This window comes from Cystoisospora suis, assembly GCF_002600585.1.
Source record: "Cystoisospora suis strain Wien I chromosome Unknown contig_1821, whole genome shotgun sequence".
Lineage (NCBI taxonomy): Eukaryota > Apicomplexa > Conoidasida > Eucoccidiorida > Sarcocystidae > Cystoisospora > Cystoisospora suis.
In genome coordinates, this window is record NW_027154621.1 from 56,246 (window position 1) to 56,591 (window position 346).

General features: G+C 45.4%; 1 protein-coding gene across 1 annotated transcript; it reads right to left on the bottom strand.

The window, feature by feature from the left end:
* Nucleotides 1-346, bottom strand: CSUI_004059 (uncharacterized protein). Its single transcript, XM_068064254.1, has one exon. It carries the CDS (start codon nt 253-255, stop codon nt 85-87), a length of 171 nt encoding a protein of 56 aa, XP_067923776.1. The 5' UTR covers nt 256-346; the 3' UTR covers nt 1-84.

Sequence of the window (346 nt, forward strand, 5' to 3'; positions counted from 1 at the left end):
CCTCTTCTTGTTCTCCACTGTATCTTTCTCCCCCTCAAGAGAACCTGCTTTTCCTCTAGCCAAAATCGTAAAGAGAGAAACACCTCAAGAAGACGAAGAGAAAGGTAAAGAGAAACGTTTTCTTCTCAATCTCCTCCTCTTCCTCTCTTCAAATTCCTCCTCTTCAGAACTCCCCACTCTATGCTCTCCAGTCAAATTCATCGCAGGAAAAGACTGCAAAAAAAAACTTCCCTCCCTCCATCCTTCCTGACACATTTCATCGCAAAACACTTCTCCCCTTCTTATTCTCCCCCCCCCTCCTCATCGTTATTCTCTCCCCCCCCTGCCTCCAATTTTCTTCTTGTTT

Excerpts from the sequence above, each read along its gene's own strand:
- CSUI_004059 (XM_068064254.1), bottom strand. The coding sequence starts at position 255 with ATGTGTCAGGAAGGATGGAGGGAGGGAAGTTTTTTTTTGCAGTCTTTT.